Source organism: Sus scrofa, chromosome X, assembly GCF_054392235.1.
Source record: "Sus scrofa isolate SSC_HxYL_T2T_F1_AM1 chromosome X, Sscrofa_HxYL_maternal_Yorkshire_Landrace_v2.0, whole genome shotgun sequence".
Taxonomy (NCBI): domain Eukaryota; kingdom Metazoa; phylum Chordata; class Mammalia; order Artiodactyla; family Suidae; genus Sus; species Sus scrofa.
In genome coordinates, this window is record NC_139401.1 from 101,005,750 (window position 1) to 101,022,195 (window position 16,446).

Below are 16,446 nucleotides of genomic sequence, written 5' to 3' on the forward strand. Positions count from 1 at the left end.
GATCCCTGGCCTCGCTCAATGGGTTAAGGATCTGGCAGTGCCGTGAGCTGTGGTGTGGGTCGCAGAGGCAGCCCGGATCTGGTGTTGCTGTGGCTGTGGCCGTGACTGGCGGCTACAGCTCCAATTAGACCCCTAGCTTGGGAACTTCCGTGCGCTGCGACTGCGGCCCTGGAAAAGACAAAAAGACAAAAAAAAAACAAAAAAAAAAATTAAAAAGCATGATCACTTCTGGAGTTCCCTCCATGGCTCAGTGGTTAACAAACCCGACTAGGTTGCGGGTTCGATCCCTGGTCTCCCTCAGCGCATTAAGGATCCAGTGTTGCTGTGGCTGTGGTGCAGGCCGGCAGCTGTAGCTCCAATTCAGCCCGTAGCCTGGGAATTTCCATATGCCATGGGTGCAGCCCTAAAAAGCAAAAAAAAAAAAGTTATCACCAAAAAAGAGTTATCACTTCCAAAGAGAGATGAATTTATCAGGAATCAAAGTGTGAATTGAAAAGATGAAGCTATCATTGTAATCAAATTTCAGGTATCAAACAACTTGGCAGGGAAGTATGGTGGAGGGGGGAGGCTGACTGGACACGTCTCGGAATCACAGGTCACAGGAAATCAAGGTAATAATCTCCTGCTCTGCTTACTCAGAAAGCCAGCCCTGGCTATGGCTCAGCCTTGCAACCAGGCAGAAAGCTCACTAAAGGACGCTTTACTAATCCTTTCCTTAAAATACCCTGGATGTGACTCTTATTTCAAACTAAGTTGAAAACAGACTAAGCTGAAAACACTGATTTTATTTCAAACTATGTTGATTGCTTTTCCCTTTGAGAGTTTCATTTGTTTATCAGCATAAATTCCTGGGCCAATTCCGAGAAATGCCATTCATTTCTCGCCAACAACAAGTCATGGACAATGGGTGGGGTAGACGGGTGAGCTCCCCATGGAGGGGCCTTCTTTCTGGATGTGACAGCCAGGGGCCCTGAATGTGGAAGATGGCAGAAAAGAAGGGCTCTGGGTGGGAGCTCTGAGGAAGCAGGGAGGCCAGCCAGAGGGAACAGTGAGTACGTGTTACTGCAGGGTGGGTCCCGGAGAAGTGTCGCACAGGCAAAGTATGTTTCTGGGGGGCCAATGCTCCCCTTTATCAGAGAATCAATATTGCCAGGTTGCCCTCCAGCCCTCTACTCCAATGCATCTGCACAGGGCCCTCTACTCCAAGATCTTTCTGCAGGCAGCACTTGAGACCTCCTGTATCAAGATCTCCCCTGGGCCCTATCACCACAGTGCGGTCCCCAGTCCAGCTGCATCAGAGTTACTTCAGGTGCTTGTTCAAAATGCAGAATACCGAACTATAGCCAAACGGAATCAGAATTTTTAGTGTAGGGCCCAGGAGTCTGCATTTTATCAAATCCCCTTAAGCACCCTAAAGTTTTAGTAACATTAATTAAGGGTCTAGTTCTAAAAGGGCTCGCTGCCTTAATGAATTTCTCCAAACTTAGATGCTGTATTTATCCAGAGCTTATTGTTACAGTATAAATAACGTCTAGAAACGGAATGGCATAATCCATGTCTTCCTAAAACATATACTAGAGAAAACTAACCCACAAAACACAGGTCCCACGGCTGAATAAGTTTGGAAAATACTACATGCCATCTACCCGCTTATAGATGCATAATGCATATTAATACAGTAAAGGCTCTGAGAAGTCCTGCATTAAAAGAAACCTGTTTCACGTTCTCTAACCCAGAAACTCTAAGTTTATTTGACCATATGAATATTTTTTCATTAACCCTATTATTTATCCCATGAAATGGTGTCCCTTGCACATGGAAGATTTATTTGGGACGAATGGGGGTTTTCAGTATCCCTCAGTGATGTGCCACCTCCTTCACCTTGGCACGGGGCCAGCTTTGATTAAGTTCCATTGAAAGAGACAGAAGAGTTCTGCTGCACCATAACAGAAAGCTACGGTTCTCCTACATGCCTTGTTCTTGTATGGCATAAGGGCTTCTAGAAGACTAACAGGAAATCACACTCTTACAAAAACCAACTAAACACCCAGGGTTTACCTGAGACAAAGATCACCTCGCCTTGAAGAAGGCAAGTGGGGGGCTGCTTTTCCGAAGAAGTTTTAACTCTTTATACTCTGCTCAGTGTTCAAGGACCAAGTGTATGAGGGTGACAATGGAAATAGAACATGGAAAACAGTGAAAGAGATCTAAGAGGGAAGAGGGAAGTCAGTACAGACATGGAGGGTCTACTGACCACCAGCAAACCTCTCTGTGGCTACCTCTCAACAGTCAGTATAAGACTACTAACAATGATAAAAAAAATAATAATACAGTAAAACCTCTGCTATCCAGAGACCCACAGTCCAGAATCCTCAGGCTTTTGGATAGCTGTGGACCCAGAAAGATTTTTTTTTTTAAATACACCAATCTTTTGTGGGCAAAAAAAAAAAAAAAAAAAATGGCCTTTGATTGATCATCTTGTAGACTACGGTTTTTGTAGGTCCCTTACTGAAGGAAAAGAATATGCTAAGTAGCTGTGATCATTTAGAAGCAATTGCTTTTTTTCAACCAAATCCAAAAAGTGAACACAGAATTCAGAAAACAGCAAAAGGAGCGAGCAGAGAGCAAGGGAGATCAGACATGGATGATAGCAATGGCAGCAATCAGAAAGAAGATGGCATGGCTTTAAATTTAAAAGAGAGGGAGTTCCCGTCGTGGCTCAGTGGTTAACGAACTCGACTAGGAACCATGAGGTTGCAGAGTCGATCCCTGGCCTCGCTTAGTGGGTTAAGGATCCGGCGTTGCCCTGAGCTGTGGTGTAGGTCACAGACGCGGCTCGGATCCCGAGTTGCTGTGGCTGTGGCGAAGGCCAGCGGCTGTAGCTTAGATTTGACCCCTAGCCTGGGAACCTCCATATGCCGTGGGTGCAGCCCTAAAAAGACAAAGGACAACAACAACAACAAAATTTAAAAGAGAATCCTCAATGAGTTAAACAGAATTACCATATGACTCAGAAATTCCACTCCTAGGTATATACCCAAAATAACAGAAAACATATGACACACAGAAACTTGAAGTCGAATGTTCATAGCACTATTCACAATCATCAAAAGGTGGAAACAACTCAACTGTCCATCAACAGATGAACAGATAAACAAAATGTGGCATATCCATACAATAAAATATTATTCAATCATAAAAAATAATGAAGTACTGATACGTGCCTCGACATGGATAAATCTTAAAAACATGACGCTAAGTGAAAGAAACCAGATGCAAAAGGCCACATATTGTACTGTTTAATTTATATGAAATGTCCAGAATAGGAAAATCCACAGAAATAGAAAGCAAATTAGTGGTTGCCAGGGGCTGGGTTGGGGAGGTAATGGGGAGTGGCTATTTAATGGGCACAGGATTTCCTTTTGGGGTGGCAAAAAAATTTCTGGAACTAGGTTAGTGGTAAGGCTTGCACAATATTGTGAATGTTCTTAATGACACTGAATTGTACACTTTAAAATCATAAGCTTTATGTTATATGTACTTTACCACAACAATAAATAAATACATCTCTCCCTTGAACTTTCGACCCTAAAAAAACACAATGAGAAGGGGAAAAAAAGGCCTGTCTACTTGATTCCTATAACACTGGAAGTCACAGATTTGCATGCAGACACAGATGGGATCCTAGAGCCAGACCCCGTTTTTATACACATGTACGGTAACACAATGTGCAGACAAGCCAGCGATTACAGACCACGAAACAGATTCAGAGTGGTTGAATGACTTACAACCCTCACTCTGAACTGTCCAAGGCTAAAGGCCATCTATCTACCATTCATCTTCTGCAGTTTGCTTCTGCTAGAGCATAGGTTTGTGTAATCCAAACATTAACATGCGAGAGGTAAGTAAGGGAAGGATGTTGGTATAAAATAGAAACTGCACTGGTTCACACATGATTTTCCCCAGCAAATTAATATTTTGCACCATCAAGTGACAGCAACGGAATGCCAAGTACACGAACACAACTGAAATCAGCAAACCATGAAGGAACGCAGTGCTCTATTCCTCTTCCTGTTCACCTTACACTCTTCCTTTTGGCTCCCTTATTAGGCCATACCCTCTGTCTTCTAAATGCTTATCACATGATTCTCTCTGGAGTTCCCATCGTGGCTCCATGGGTTAAGAATCTGACTAGTGTCCCTGAGGACTCAGGTTTGATCCCTGGCCTGGCTCAGGTGGTTAAGGATCTGGTGTTGCCGCGAGCTGCGATGTAGGTCCATACATGGCTCTGATCTGGCCTTGCTGTGGCCATGGTGGAGGCCGGCAGCTGTAGCTCCGATTCAACCCCTAGCCTGGGAACCTCCATATGCCGAGGGTGTGACCCTAAAAAGACAAAAAAGCAAAAAGCATTATTCTCTCTGATCTTTGTGCATTTTTCTCTTGTCTCTGTAACTCAGTAGCCTCAATCCTCCTTTATACCCCCTTTCTTCTACCTAATGTCACCATTTTAAAGGATGAAGTCTATACTTCCTGTAATATTCTTTTATTTATTAGAAATCTAAAGATGCCTTTTAAAACCATGCTAGTAGTCTATTGTACAGGTGTTTTGTACGCTGGTTACAAAGCTGCATAGAGTTGTTTTCTCCAATCCTATTTTTTCCTTAAGCCCCGTTATTTTTGAGTGTACAGTGTTGCAGAATGGGAGGATTTTCAGAAAATGCACATATTGCATTATAGCAGAAATGCCCATTTTTCCTAGCTAGCTCACTACCCAACTCCGGTTGAGAGAGAAATGGCATAGGTCTTCCAGCATTTTCTTACGAGAGCACACACACTATAGCACACCAGTAGAAAGGTGGTTCCCTTAACCTACCTGGAATTTAAAAGACTGGAGTGAGGAGTGCCCCTCTTGGCAAAACTAAACTGTCACCCTCCCTGTTAAAACCATATCACAGAACTAAACCTCTTCACATCTAGCCAAAAGGAAACACCGGCTTAAGGTCTCTGGTAACAGATCAAATCAGATAGTTTGGTAAATTTATAAGAGCTCTTTAATGACTTGGGCATGTTGGAACACCTCTAAGGGAACCCAAATGTATTAATTCTGAATAGCAGATTCTCAATGGACTGGCCATTGAAGAAAACTGTTAGATAATATTGTGATTTAGGCTCCTGGCCACTATAAAAGTCTTCTTTTGGTGAAAAAATTATACATAAAGAAAAAAAAGAAACAAGTCATATTCTTTCTCTCCCCTTCCTTCTCTTACCATGCTACTCCTCCCGAAAGAGGACATAGAATTCCATTCCTACAAATCCCTCATCAAGGACAATAGCAAGTCTATTGGCGACTGGGATGAATTTCATGACCTTTCTGACTTCCATGTGGGCTTGACTTTTGCATTAAGAATGTGCTAGCCTCCATGTAGCACCGGCTTCTTTGGGCTCAGTAGAGCCCTGTGATATGTGACCAGCACTTGACCTCTACCATGGAGACCTGAGGAAGTTCTGGAGAAAAAATTTTTTCACTTGCTTTTCATGGGAATTGGTATCGATTTCTCTCTGGTAATTCTGGAAAAGCAGTCTGCATACCCTGATTTCCATGGTTCAGCAGGAGACAACTTCAAATGCAGGTGAGAACCTTAGAAATTTCTGGGGTTAGGGAGAGCAAGAGCCATGGGATACACAGAAACAAATTGGGGGTGTAGTGTCCACTGTCTTGTCCAAGGGAAGATGAGCTCTAGGCATGGCAGGTGGGACCTTCTCACCAAGTCCATCACAACCCAGTAAACACTCCTTGAAGTTGATACTGCTATAGGATAGTATACAAAACCAAACCTTGGATATATGGCTTCCTCATTTGTTTTCCCTTTTTGATATAGAACGTGTTCATCATCTTGGCTTTAAATATTTTATTTTCAAGTGAAGACATTTTCAGCAGGGTGCCTTCCATTGGGTTAAGACAGAAAACTAGAGCCCCTTCTTTTGACCAAACATTCCTGTGGCCCTGAAGGCATGAGTTTCCTCATGCCTAATAATCATTGGGGTGGAAGGAATACAGAGGAGTCATCACATCCATTGCCCTGTCTCAAAGCAAAACTGTGCCAACTCTATCTCAGATGGGTGGGTACCTTTTTATTTCCAGAAATATGCAGTAAAGAGACTAAAATTTCCCTTAGTCATTTAGTCTAGGATTTAACAACCACTGTGTCCCAAAGTTCTCTCTTTTATCAAACTCTATGCTTCTCTGCTATGGTTTAAACCTGTTTATTCTTGTTTTATCTTCACCAGAAAGAAAGAATAGTTGGTTTGCATTCCAGTTCAAGATGGCAGAGAGAGCACATGGGAAAACTCCCTGCTATTTTCCAAACAAAGAAGAGAGATGAAATATAAAACTAAAAATAAGTAAATAGATAAAACTTTAAAACTGCAAAACCATTCTCAGAAACAAAAGGAAACTCACTATGAAATAAAACAAAGATGAAAGTACAGCAGTAAATATAGGGCAAAGCCATATGGTCCACTGGCAGCTAGGACCCAGACAGTTGGAGCCAAACAGCTGAGCAAGAACTATGGCCTACAAGTGGCTTCCTGTGTAAAGCTGAGGGTTAGGGTCACGCTCTTTACATGCAAAACAGGGGCTGACATAGCTCTGCCCACCCAAGGTGGTTCCCTAAAATGGACTGATTGCCCAGAATAACCAGCTGCAGCTCAGATCCCAATATAAGATCATTATCATGGACTAGCACTGCACAAGAAAACAGAGGTAGAAACAGACCATCTATCCAGGCATGAAGGCAAAAACCCAAGGTGGAACATCAACATATGACCTAGTTTAGAGCTAAATGAACTACAAGGCCTGAAACAATGCTACCACAAGAAAGGAAGGGCTTGTGCAAGAGAAAACCTCTGTGGATGATAAGCTTTTAAACAAAAATTTTAGAAGACAAAGGAAATTCAGACCTAAGAAAAACTATCAAGAAATCCAACAAATGTGAGAAAGCACTTGGAAAATAAAAGGATATTTCTTAGTTCCCTGGTGGCACAGCTGGTTAAGGATTCAGCATTGTCACTGCAATAGCTCAGGTTGCTGCTGTGGTGCAGGTTCAGTCGCTGGCCTGGGAATTTACATATGCCACAGGCACAACCAAAAAGTTATATATATGGATATTTGAACAATCAGAAAAGGACTTTAAATAAATATTTAAATAACTTGAAGAAATAAATAAGAGAGTAAGACCTGAAGAAACAAGAGGGGTTTATAAAATGGCAACATGTAGATATTTTTAAATATAATTCAAAAAATAAGGGGAAATATGGTTAATAAAAATAAAACAACAAATAAAACCTAACATGCCTAAATAATAGGCATTAAAAAAAAACTGGAGAAAGAATTCATGAATTGGATGACAGAACTGAAACAATATGTCATTACAAGGAGTATACCAATATATCATTATGGGAAAAAAATAAAAAAGACATTAAGAGACACAGAGTGTAAAATAAATGAGCTACAACGATATTCACCAAAGACAAGGTTAAGAATGAGAAAAAAGAAGAAATAATCTTCACAAAAGTAATGACTTAAAATTGAAGAGAAATTCGAGTCCTTCAGCTGAAAAAAAAATCATGTGCGGAGCCAGCTAAATAAAAATAAATCACACATCCATACACCTCATTGTGTGCATCAAAGAAAAAGAGAAAAATTTTAAAGCTAAAAGAAGAAGAAAACAAGTTAGCTATGAAAGAACTACCGTTAAAGAGCAGACGTCTTATTCAATGACAGAGGAAGTCAAGAAACCATTTATTCATCTCCTCTTCAAAGTGCTGAGGGAAAATAAACTGGGCACCTCTAATTTTATACCCAGCCAAATTATCATCCAAACATGAGGGCAATGGAGTTCCCTTGTCGCCGAGCAGTTAAGGATTCAGCATTGTCACTGCTGTGGCTCAGGTTCTTCCACACGCTGCAGGTGTGAGAATGAGGGCAAAGTAAAGAGATTTTTGCATCCAAGGATTAGGGAACTTTAGCACCACTACCCATAGAAAGAATGGTTAAATATTATAGTTAACAAGCAAAATGAACCCACAAGGAAGTGACCTGCAGGAACAAGAGGGCCAAGGAAATGAAGAGCTGGCTTCTGTGCTCCAGAAAATGGGCTTTTGAAGTCTTAAAGATAATGGTGTTGACTTCATTCCATTGTCTCTTTTCTGGGACTTATGACCTCAATGCTTCTAATACTTTATTCTTCTCTCAAGACAATTGCTAGCTTATACTTTACCCTTTTCTCAGTACTCATTTCCTGTTATGAAGCTGGGGTAGGTGACAGCCCTCTTCGATGACTCCATGCGCTTCCACCCTATGCTCTGTGTCTGGGCCCTGACCCAACCTCCTTCCCAGGAAGAACAACTTCTACATAGTCATTTAGATAAATTCCTATGCCATTAGACCATTTTCAGAGACTTCTGGGATAAGAAACTTCTATAAGTCTATTTCACAGGAAACTTGGCAGATGAAAAAAAAAAAAAGAATCCTCCCATACTACCTCCTTGTAATCCAGTTTATATAGAAGCAGCAAATAAACACAGCAATAAATAGTAAACCTCATTTAGGGATTTATTCCAAAAAACTAACTTTTAAGTTGTACACAGCCTAGTCAATCTCTCATATCTTGAAGCACACACTATCGTCACCAACACTCAGAGTGATAACCTTGTGACATGGCATGATCGTCTGCCATCCGAGAAAGGATCTCAGATGTTCACTAGAGTGTGTTTATCAATGTAGGAAAGTATACATTATAAAGGCGGTGACCAGAAGGGTTTGGGTGTTTCTTCTTCGTAAAACAAAATCTCCATTCCTATAACAGTTCAGTGAACTGACTTGTCACTGAAGCGCCTTCTTAGCCCCATTCCTGCTATTTTTGCCCTGACACTTTTAGTTTGTCTCTGAGAAGTTCTGGAAGTTCCTCACTACTTTCCGAAAGCACCATTTATGGCAGAGACTAGTGGTTCTTTTTGAGGGTCATGTACACCCCTTTAGGAATACAAATAAAGCTATGGATCTTCTCTAAAGGAATTTACACATCTACATAGTTATGCCCCCCAAATGAAAACCGTTTTAAAGGGTTCACTGACCCCCTAAAGCTCACCCAAGGGCCCCAACTCAAGAACCTCGGTCCGCAAGGGAAACAGAATTGACTTACAGGATGGCAAGGCTTCTGCCCAGAGGCCAAGAGGGTCACTTAGCTTTCCCTAGGGCTGCTGTGGGGCCCACAGGCATTCTCTGAATCCTTCCAAGCTTGCACGCCTCTGGTGCGGGAGCCAGGCCCCGGGTCCGACGTGAACAAAGTGTCATTGAGGTAACCCCTGCCTCAGACGAACAGCCTAGCCGCAAACCATGAAGGTAGACATCCTAATAGCCTTGTGAAAAAGTCTCTGCCGCCCCCTTAGAGCCGCTCTGAACAATGTATACATAATAACTGTACCGTCTGGAAGACGTGACCATTCAGCAGGCAGGCAGCTTTATACTGTCATAAACCTCCTTTGATTTATGAACAGCCCCTCATCATTTGGAAGCTATGCTCGGATGCAATTCCAGCACTAATTGCGCAGGACACGTGCCTCCTCGCTGCAACTCCCCTGGTGTCTGCTGCCCATGGCAGGAAGAAGCTGTTTATGGCAGAAAACTCTCTGGGCCACAGTTCCCTTCCCCCAGTTGACATCCACCTTTGAATGATTAAAAGCCCAATGAAACTCTGGTACCGGGTACCCAGTAACCTATTAGAGCCTAGAATGTGCCCCACTGGGGCTATAAACAGTATTTAGGGGCCGCTGCGGACTGCCTGAAAGTGTCCTATTGTTATTTCTGTCTGGAAGTTTCCCTTCTGGGGAATTAGGGAGATGGAGCGGGTTGGGTGGAAGACAGAGGAAGGAGAACCGCAGCTGGGGAAGAAAGAGGCGAACTGGTTTACCTGGGCAGCGAGGGCAGCAAAGATGAGGAACGTGCACGGGAGAGAGGCAGTGAAGGCTTGGACATCGGACTCGGCTGCAAAGCACATTCCCGTTCTGAAAGAGAGGAGGCAACAAAAACCACCACCAAGTAACTGTCTTTGAAAGGTCTCTGGGATCGTGCCAGTTTGGGAAACAAGCCATGGAGGGACTCACCCAGACAGTGTATAACGCATTCCCAAGAAACTGAATGAAATCAGCATTTTCTTTCCTTCTCTCAGCACTAGCGCCTCCGCCGGGTTGGCTGATCCGCTTCCTGGCATATTTTTCTAAGGCAGAGATCACTGCGGCCTCAGTTTTCCAAGCCTCCCACAGTTACCGGGAGGCTTCTTCTGATGTGGCTCTGGGACATTTTTACCATTCCCCAGCTCTGCCCATCTTTTCCAAGAGCCTAGTCTGATTTCAAAATCACCTGTCCGACACCATGGAAGGAAGGGATAAGAAGCGATGGATCCCCTGAGCTTCTAGCCAGCCTTGGGCAAGGAGATATTCCGAGCCCATGGATCCTGGATTCCACAGAACTCTGCCTTGATCCAATAGGTTGAGTGCTTCCTCTCATTTCCCTTTCAAGCCCAAATTTTTCTGACAACAAGCTAGAGTTTGGAATTGAGCTGAATAGCTAGTATGACTTGGGGAGGGGGCGACTGGGTCGCTGGCTGCTTGATTTACAGTTACGAGACCCTTAGCTCTGACGGCTTTCAGCCATTGCTAGAACAAAGGAAGACTTTGGAAATCAATTCTCCATTAACATGTTCCATCTATAATTGATTTGAAGCAGGGGTTACTTGTATCTGTCAGGCTTTCGTGGGGAGAGGAAGATGAAGAGGATGAAGACAAGATGCCTAGCACTTGAGCCACTGGCCTTGGGATCATATTAACATTTTCACTGCCCCAGAGACAGTAAAGCCTCAGCCCCCAAGGGTTAGCTGTCCATTTCCAATGTGTTGGGTCAAGAATCTGACACAACCATGCCATACCAGGCAGTTAATCAGTCTCCAGATGCTCTATGTAATAACTACCCTAGCCATTTAAAGAGGCAGGCTTCTTTTATCCGAATTTGAATCACCTTACCACAAATCTTTTCTCATGTACTTTCCAGAATAAATGTTTGGAATGTTGCATTTGAAAACACCAGAGAGCCTCCTGACACATCACACTCCTCAGAGCCAAGTGGTATCATCTTGAAGCGAGATCACCAAAACACAGCACAAACCACTCCACCTGGCTGAGATCTAAACATGTTCCTCCTTAGTGCTTCATACTGATTTCTGTCTTAAAGAAATAGAGTCATAAAAGTAATGATAATAAATAATAACCATAATGATAGTGATGCTACAACAGTTAGCATGTCTCAAATACTGACTGTGGCCAAGCACTGTTTTAAGCGATTGGGACAGAATAGCGAATTGAATCCTTACCATAACTCTATGAAATAGGTAATCTCATTATACCATTTTAAAGAGGAAGCTAAAGGACTCTCAGAGAGGCGAGATAACTTGTTTAATGTAACATGGCTCATAGGTGGCAGAGCCAGGGCTGGCAACTTGGTCTGTTTTGATTCTAGAGCCCTGAGCCTCTGAAGATCATCCGATGTTGCCTGAAGATTAGATTTCCACATGCTCTAAATTCTGAAAGCCCCATTTTCTGTTCAAATGGCAAAAGAATCAGGCTTGCAAGTGACTGTTCCTCTTCCACCTGGGCACTAGCGAGGAGTTGCAGTTCCTCCATGAGGTCTCAAGGGAGAGGCTAGTCTTGAAAATTCTTTCTATGTGTTCAGAATTCTCAGTGCTCAAGGCCTAGGACAAGGCCTCCTTTCCCAGTTGGCCTAGTGCACTGATTCTCCATCAGGGGCCATTTTGCTCCCCAAGCAACTTCGGCCATATCTGGAGACATTTTTGGTTGTCACAACTGGGGTTGGTGCTACTGGCTTCTAGTGGATAGAGAACAGGGGTGCTGCTAAATATCCTACAATGCACAGGACAGCTCCCCACGACAAGAAATCATCTGTCCCCAAATATCACTAATGCAGAGGTTGAGAAAGCCTGGCCTAGCATATGACAGTAGGTAGGGGCTTACTCAAAAAGATGGACCATAGCTGTGGTCCTGGCTCAGGGCCATGGAAAAAATGGACTACCTGCTTTGTCTGTTGCAAAGATAGCTTTTAAGGTATCCAAAGGCTTCTTTGAGTGACTGGACAGGAGTTAAGGGCAAGCCAAGAGAACTCTAATCCTCACCAAGTACAGGCCAAGGTTTCACGTCCTCAATCCCAATTACAGTTATCAGCTTAAACAACATAAAATATACTCTCCCAATGAACCAGTTTATAATCTGTCCTAATCTCTTCTCTAAATGCCAGTCTTGAAAATGGTATTCAAAAATGATGTTGACTTATAATCCAGGCATTATATCGAGCTTTTTCCTCTACTCCACTTTTTCCATGTCATATATCATTTGGCTAAGAGACCAAAAGTATCTGTCTATAGCAAATACTCAGCAAGATCCCCTGAAAACCAACCCAAAAGGCAACAGAAGAAAAAGATAGGCGATGTGTCTTTTTCTTTACTATCTGCTTCTTCTTTTAAGCTTTTATCATTCATGCTCCCTGGCCATCTAAGGATTTGAAAGCATCTCTGCATACTGAGAAGCAAAGTGGGAAGTCACATGCCATCAGGGATTGTACCTCTGAGCAGATGCAGTTCACACAGTAAACCAACCCATAAGGTTCCAGGTAAGGATGCCATCTCTCACCCACTCTGTACTTCTTGTCTTGAAACACACAGTATGTCTCTGAATCTGTGAGGAACGAGATGGAGAATATGCCCGTTAGAAAACATGGACAAAATCACAAAATCTAAAGGCAAGGACAGATTTCATCCATTTTACTCTGTACATCAAGAGAAGAGGCATAGGAAATATTTACAGAACCCCTGTGACAGGCTCAGTGTTTTACATGATCCTTTATTTGATTGTACAATGACCCAGTAAGACAGGAGCTACTATTAGTCTCATTTTATAAATGAGACAAATCAAGAGTCACACAACTAGTTAGTAACTGACATGAGACTCAAACCCAGGTTTACCTGATAGTGAAGCCAAAATCTTGATTACTGCTTTATTATAATGGTAAGATAGGAGAACATGCTGTGTGTCCTGCTGGAACATGCTGTGCTCCCTTGCTTTGGAAACACAAGCTAATGTCTGAAATGCTGATCTATTGAAACATTCTCAGAGCTGCCTGGTGGTGGGTAGGTGTGATGAACCAAATGCATTGTGTTAGGTTCCTATAAATGGCTTGGCTCACATATGCTAACATCATTCAATCGTTAAACAAATACTTGGGTACTTGCTCTTTGTTAGACCCTATTCTTAGTGCTAGGGATAAAATGGTGAGCAAAAATACACACAGTCCTTGTTCGCATTCAACTTAGAGACTTCTTGATTAATGAAAATTAATGTCTCCCTCCCCTTTGTTGGAATAAAAATATTTTTTTTGTCTTTTTGCCTTTTCTAGGGTCGCTTCCCTCGGCATATGGAGGTTCCCAGGCTAGGGGTCTAATCGGAGCCATAGCCACTGGCCTACGCCAGAGCCACAGCAATGCGGGATCCGAGCCGCGTCTGCGACCTACACCACAGCTCACGGCAAGGCCGGATCCTTAACCCACTGAGCAAGGCCAGGGACCGAACCCGCAACCTCATGGTTCCTAGTCGGATTCATTAACCACTGTGCCACGAACGGGAACTCCCAATAAAAATTCTGATAGGAGTTCCGGTCGTGGCGCAGTGGTTAACGAATCCAACTAGGAACCATGAGGTTGCGGGTTCGGTCCCTGCCCTTGCTCAGTGGGTTAACGATCCGGCGTTGCCGTGAGCTGTGGTGTAGGTTGCAGACGCGGCTCGGATCCCGCGTTGCTGTGGCTCTGGCGTAGGCCAGCGGCTACAGCTCCGATTAGACCCCTAGCCTGGGAACCTCCATATGCCGCGGGAAGCGACCCTAGAAATAGCAACAACAACAACAACAAAAGACAATAAGACAAAAAAAAAAAAAAATTCTGATAGCTCATCTTGTACTATAGTTACTTGAGCACATATTGTGTTACTTGTCTTATTTTACATGTCTTATTTCTCCATTAAGGTAAAAGGTCCTCAAACGTAGGCAACATTTATTTCTCACTTTCCATCTATCACGTGGCCCAGAACAGTGTGGCCAATAAACATAAGCGACTGACAAATGGCTAATAAATGAATTTCCAAATCATGTGGTTTGTCTTCCAATGCCATCCTCTTATATCTCCTGCTTCCCATCCTCCTCCCCATTATATGAGGCCAGAGTAAACCAAGACTTCTCTTGTTGCAAACATGTTAATTTCCCTCCATACTCCCCAGCAGACATTTTCCTGACGATCAAAATTGAAAGAATAAAGAAAAGACACAAGGAGTTCCCGTCGTGGCGCAGTGGTTAACGAATCCGACTAGGAACCATGAGGTTGCGGGTTCGGTCCCTGGCCTTGCTCAGTGGGTTAACGATCCGGCGTTGCCGTGAGCTGTGGTGTAGGTTGCAGACGCGGCTCGGATCCTGCGTTGCTGTGGCTCTGGCGTAGGCCGGTGGCTACAGCTCCGATTCGACCCCTAGCCTGGGAACCTCCATAAGCCGTGGAAGCGGCCCAAAGAAATAGCAAAAAAAAAAAAGAAAAGAAAAGACACAAAAGCAAAAAGAGGGAGAAGATATTTCCAACAAGCAAAATACTAGTGTAAATACAGTATTAGTATCTGGAACATTTTCTAATCATTCAAATCAGTAAGTAAAGGATCAACCAATCCAGTATAAAAATGACTAGGGACATGAATAGCAATTTAGAAAAGAAATGAGAGCAGTCAATAAACAGGAAAAGATGTTCAACCTCAATAGTAATCAGAGATTCAAAATAAAACTACACTGAGATAAATCCCTCAAGTTGCTTACTGCTTCAAGGACCCTCTATGACTCTTTCCAACTTCCCGCAAGATAAATTCCAATTTACTTTTCAAATCTGTATTTCCACCTTCTTCAGGATGATAAACTGGGAGTCAGAAAGCCTTGGTTTGAATGCTAACTAGCTCTAGTTGTGTGGCATTGAGAAAGTTATTTAACTCTGTCAATCTTAATTTTCAACATCTATGAAATATGGATTATACATTTCCCAAGCAAATGTCAGAGGATTAGATAAAAGCTCTTTGTAAGTAATAAAGTGCTACAAAATGTAGAGTGTTATTTTATATGAGCTGTTTGTTTTAATCAAAGGTAATGCATGCTCAGTGAAGAAAATTGGAAAGCACATGCAAACACAGAAAAAGAACACAATATATAAAGGCATATAGAAAAAAAGAAATATCCCATTCAAACAATTCTAGCACAAGAAGAAACCACTTTTAATATGCTGGTGATTTATAAATATCCTGTGGATTGAAGGAGAAAATCAAAAGGAAAATCAGAAAGTATTTTGTACTAAAAGAAAATGAAAATACAGCATATCAAAATTAGCAGAACTCAGCTAAATAAGTGCTTAGAAGGAAATTTATATCACTAAGTACCTAAATTAGAAAAGAAGAACAGACTCAAATCAATGCCTTAAGAAACCAGAAAAAGTAGAACAAAATAAACCAAAAGAAAATAGAAGGGATGAATAATAAAAAAAAAACTGCTATCAATGAAACTAAAGACAGAAAATAATAGAAAAAAATCAATGAAACCAAAACTTGGTTCTTAAAGATAGTCAATAAAATTGATAAACTTCTAGCAAGACTAACAATTGAAAAAAAAGAGAGAAAATGACAATTACTAATAATAAGGACAAAAGAGAGGACTTCATTATAGATCCTACGGATATTAAAAGGATAAAAAGGAGATATTATGAATAACTTTATACCAGTTAACATCTTAGATGAAATGGATGAATTATTTGAAAGACACAATTACCAAAGCTTACTCAAGGAGAGAGAGATAACCTTCTAAATAAAGGCAAAGGAAGTAGAATAGCCAAAACAAATTTTGAGAAAGACAGATACTGGAAGACAAGCACTATGTGATTTCAAGACAATATAAAACTGTAATTTTCAAGACAGTTCAGTGTTGGCAAATGGATAGACAAATACATCAATGGAACAGAATGCAGAGTCAAAAAATAGACAACAGACCCATACAAAGGTTCAAAGGTCACTCAATGGTGCTGGACCATTTGGGTAGTCATATGCAAAACATAAAATGAGCTTTAATCTACATCTCATACCATCTACAAAAATTAACTCAGGATGGATCACAGACATGCTTCAATGTAAATCCTAATATTTTAAAACTTCTAAAAGAAAATATAGGAGACTCATTGTGATGTCAGGTTAAGCAGAGTTCCTAGATATGATATGACAAGTACAATCCATAAGAGAAATTTTGTAAACTAGGACTTC

At 42.0% G+C, this 16,446-nt stretch overlaps 1 protein-coding gene across 15 annotated transcripts in view; it reads right to left on the reverse strand.

Moving 5' to 3' along the window:
* The window catches only part of CHRDL1 (chordin like 1), a 124,441-nt gene that overhangs the window by 80,962 nt on the left and 27,033 nt on the right, over positions 1 to 16,446 (reverse strand). For all 15 annotated transcript variants that reach the window (XM_085006803.1, XM_005673817.4, XM_005673818.4 and 12 more), the window contains exons 3-4: positions 12,689 to 12,801; positions 9,972 to 10,065 (exon numbers count right to left, since the gene is read on the reverse strand). In XM_085006803.1, coding sequence (XP_084862929.1) covers positions 9,972 to 10,065; positions 12,689 to 12,801 — 207 coding nt within the window. The remainder of the gene's footprint in view (positions 1 to 9,971; positions 10,066 to 12,688; positions 12,802 to 16,446) is intronic.